The sequence below is a fragment of the Chiloscyllium plagiosum genome, chromosome 9 (assembly GCF_004010195.1).
Source record: "Chiloscyllium plagiosum isolate BGI_BamShark_2017 chromosome 9, ASM401019v2, whole genome shotgun sequence".
NCBI lineage: Eukaryota > Metazoa > Chordata > Chondrichthyes > Orectolobiformes > Hemiscylliidae > Chiloscyllium > Chiloscyllium plagiosum.
The window spans coordinates 55033273-55036987 of NC_057718.1; the positions used below are offsets into that span (position 1 = coordinate 55033273).

Here is a 3715-nt window from a genome sequence, read left to right on the forward strand (position 1 = left end):
GCTTTCGAGAATTGCACATTAGCTCTTGCTGCTGGGCAAGTTGGAAAGTGTTTCTGGATTAGTGGTGCTGGAAGAGCACAGCAGTTCAGGCAGCATCCAAGGAGCTTCGAAATCGACGTTTCGGGCAAAAGCCCTTCATCAGGAATAAAGTTGGAAAGTGTGCCTGGGTTGAGTGAATACATAATCTGGCAAATCTGTAGTGGGTCCAACAGCAAATAACGTAACATTCAAAGTCTGCGTGACACTGCCTGACACTGCGTGATTGGTAAAACCTCTGCCAACAAAAATCAGCAACTTGTTGAGACCATCACTATATTTTCTCAGTTTTGGTTTGGAACTGTGAGCTGAAGTTAAGAATTGAACTTTGAAAAGCAACTTGTTTTAAAACAACTGAATAAGGTTCAGTCATTTATAATACCAGAGTTGATTTTACTCCTCTTCTTGAATAAGGGGACGACATTTGTTATCCTCCAGTCTTCTGGCACTATTCCTGTAGACAATGACAACATAAAGATCAAATCTCAAGGTTCTGCAATCTCCTCCCTGGCTTCCCAGAGAATCCTCAGATTAATCCCATCCAGCCTAGAGGCCTTATCTATTTTCGCACTGTTCCGAATTGCTAACACCTCCTTATGAACCTCAATCCCGTCTAGTCTAATAGCCTGCATCGCAGTATTCTCCTCGACAACACTATCTTTTTCCGGTGTGAATACGAACAATATTCATTTCGTGCTTCCCCATCTCCTCGGACTCCATGCACAACATCCCACAACTATCCTTGATTGGCCCTGATCTTTCTCGTCATTCTTTTCTTCCTGATATACTTATGGAAAGCTGTATGGTTTTCCTTGATCCCATCTGCCAGTGATTTTTCATGTTTCCTCCTGGCTCTTCGTAGCTCTCTCTTTAGGTCTTTCCTCACTAACTTGTAACTCTCAAGCTCCCTAACTGAGCTTCACGTCTCAACATAAGCCTTTTCTTCCTCTTGACAAGAGATTCAACTTCTTTAGTAAACCACAGCTCCGGACACATGGTATAATGATTCTGGAATTTACAGACAAACTTGGATAAATCTGCCCAAGTAGATCACACAGTTTCACCACTGCTGAATTAGCAACTAAACCAGAAAGAGAATGATCAGGGTTTAAGATTTTGTTAAACAGCAAATTCTTCTAAATATTTTATAACTTTAATGCCCCTCCATGCTTGTCATACTCAATTTAGAGAAAATTTATTTCAACAAGATAATGCTTATGCTCACAAAATTAATAAGGGTATTTTAAAAGAAAATCAGGAAATAAAAGGTTGGTGTCAGTAAAAGTGTCCACAAAGATGTTGAGCAGCCATAAAAACCCAACTAATTCATGGAGGGACTTTGAAGAAGGAAATCTTCTGCCCATAACTAGTGTGGCATATGTGACTACAGTGTTACGGCAGCATGGATGGCATGCACACCATACCTACCAAGCATTGACCATCTCTTGAAATCCTTTTGATATGAAGTGGTATTATCATCACTGCTTCCCTCACAATTAACACATTAGAGTTACCCTCGACCTGAAACTGAACCGGATCAGCTAAACAATACTGTGTCAACAAAACCAGGTCAGAAGCTGAAAATTCTTCACTAAGTAACTCACTTCTTGTCTCCCCAGTACATGCCCTTGAAACATAACATCAAATAGAATGTAGCAACCTGCTTGATCAGCATCACATTCACCAATCTATACATTCACGTCCTTCACCAATAAACAGTGAGAGCTATGTGCACTATATAATGCACTGCGGGAACTCACTCAATTCCTTCAACAGCATCTTCAAAGCCTGTGACCTCTACCACCTAAAAGGATACAGACGTAGATAACATGGTAACACCATTACTTGTAAATTCCTCTCCAAGCCATACAACATCCTGACTTAGCAATATATCATTCCTTCACAGCTATAGGATCAAAATCCCAGGTCCTCCTTTCCTGTCAGCATTGTGGTTGTACCTGTAGCAGGTGAACTGCAGATGTTTGAGGAAATGGCTCACTATCACCTTCCCAAGTGCAATGAAGGATGGACAACAATACTGGCCTTAACAGCAGCGAAGAAATCCATTGAAGTAATTTGTTTAAAATCCTTACCCGTGGGTTAGGACAAGAGTGTTGCACAATCTGTTCCAGAGCCCTGAACTCCAAACCTAACAGCACTTGCGAGTTGGTATGTTTATATTGACCAAGCAGATTGCAGTAGCTCAAGGGAGCTCACCACCATGACCATTTCGAGGATGAGGGATAGTAAATAAATACCAGCATTACCGGAAACATCCCAAATTCAAAGAACAAGCTTAAAAATTAAAAAAAAGTCAAAATTACATTCATTCTACTCATTCCAAACAGTGATAAGGGGAAAGATGATGTGAATACCTAGATTCTGCACAACAGCCTCACAGCAATGAGAAAAGACAACAGCTTTCCTCCCTCTCCGGAGTGTATTACTAGAAGTATCTGCACATTCTTACATTGCATTTTTGAAAGGCTATTCAGCTTAACATCACTGCATAGGTCAGCTACTCACTTTTTCTGGTGCTCCAAACAGGCCAGCTCTGCTTTGGTCTTTTCCTTCAAGACTTGTCCTCTCAGCTTGAGGAGTGACACCTGGTGCTGTGCACGCATCTCCTCCCCCTCCATGTATTGTCGCACCATCGCCATGGTGAATTTAGAGAAACTGTCTTGACCTCCTGAAAAGGGCATGCTCAAATCATGCTGAACAGTGAAAGACAGGAGGACAAACAGTACAGAGTGAGGTGATCTGCTTCCCCTGACCCAAGCAAAACTTGCTCCATAATCCATGAAAACTCAGGACTGACTGCAGACAACAACAACAATTAAAAGTAGTTGGAGTATCATCAGACATGCCAATCGTGCTGCATCACAAGTGATCCCATCAAACTATCCCAATATTTATCAGGAGAAGTAAATGCTGACTATCTTATTTCATCATCTGTAAAACACATTAAGACTGGCAAAGTCCCTCATACTGATAATTTTCTGGTCAGGACTCCAGTTACTAATTTGCTGCCAGGTTCTGATAAATAACCAAAAACAGAATAGGGGTTGCACATACGGAGAATAAGGGTGTCATGGTTACATCAACATTCGCCAGGAGGAGGCTATTTAGCTTCTTGAGCCTATTCCACCATTCACCCAAATCATGGTAATCTTCAACATCATGACAAATCCCTGTCTTTGTCCCATAATCCTTCAGCATTTTGGTTCAAAATCTACCAATCTCAGATTTAAAATTTGTAACTGATTTCAAATCAATCACTGTTTGTGGAAGGGAGTTTCAAACTTCATCCATTTCCATGTGCAAAAGTGTTCCACAATATCACACCGCAATGTTCTGACTCTCACATTTTATCTATTCAATCTCTCTTCTTAAATTAAGCCTCTGAGCCCAAATATCACTTCAGTAAGTCTACATTGCACTTCCACCAAGAGTGATACTCTTCTTAAGCCATGGTGCCCAGCCCTGACGGCTTGGACTGACTAGGTTTTGAACTGCTGAAGCATGACTTCTAATCCTTTGTTTCCGAGTCTTCTTTGGACATAAATGTCAACATTCCACTGGCCCCTTGATCACTTTTCTGAGCCTGTTTGTGACATTTTCATGAACTGTAGGCAGCTGGATCACACCCTTCAAGTTTCTTTAAACTCCACTGTCTCTC

At 41.2% G+C, this 3715-nt stretch overlaps 2 protein-coding genes across 8 annotated transcripts in view; one reads left to right on the forward strand and one right to left on the reverse strand.

The window, feature by feature from the left end:
- LOC122552869 overlaps positions 1 to 3715 on the forward strand; it is a 98151-nt gene that overhangs the window by 24887 nt on the left and 69549 nt on the right. The window lies entirely within an intron of this gene.
- Positions 1 to 3715, reverse strand: part of LOC122552870 (centrosome-associated protein 350-like) — a 27280-nt gene that overhangs the window by 2165 nt on the left and 21400 nt on the right. Inside the window, exons 4-5 of one of the 7 annotated variants that reach the window (XM_043695959.1) lie at positions 2563 to 2750; positions 405 to 490 (exon numbers count right to left, since the gene is read on the reverse strand). The exons of 4 other annotated variants lie outside the window; for them this stretch is intronic. In XM_043695959.1, coding sequence (XP_043551894.1) covers positions 430 to 490; positions 2563 to 2750 — 249 coding nt within the window. In that variant the 3' untranslated portion in view covers positions 405 to 429. Of the gene's footprint in view, positions 1 to 404; positions 491 to 2562; positions 2751 to 3715 lie in introns of those variants that run through there. 2 more of the 7 variants (XR_006312538.1, XR_006312537.1) reach the window with 2 other exon arrangements.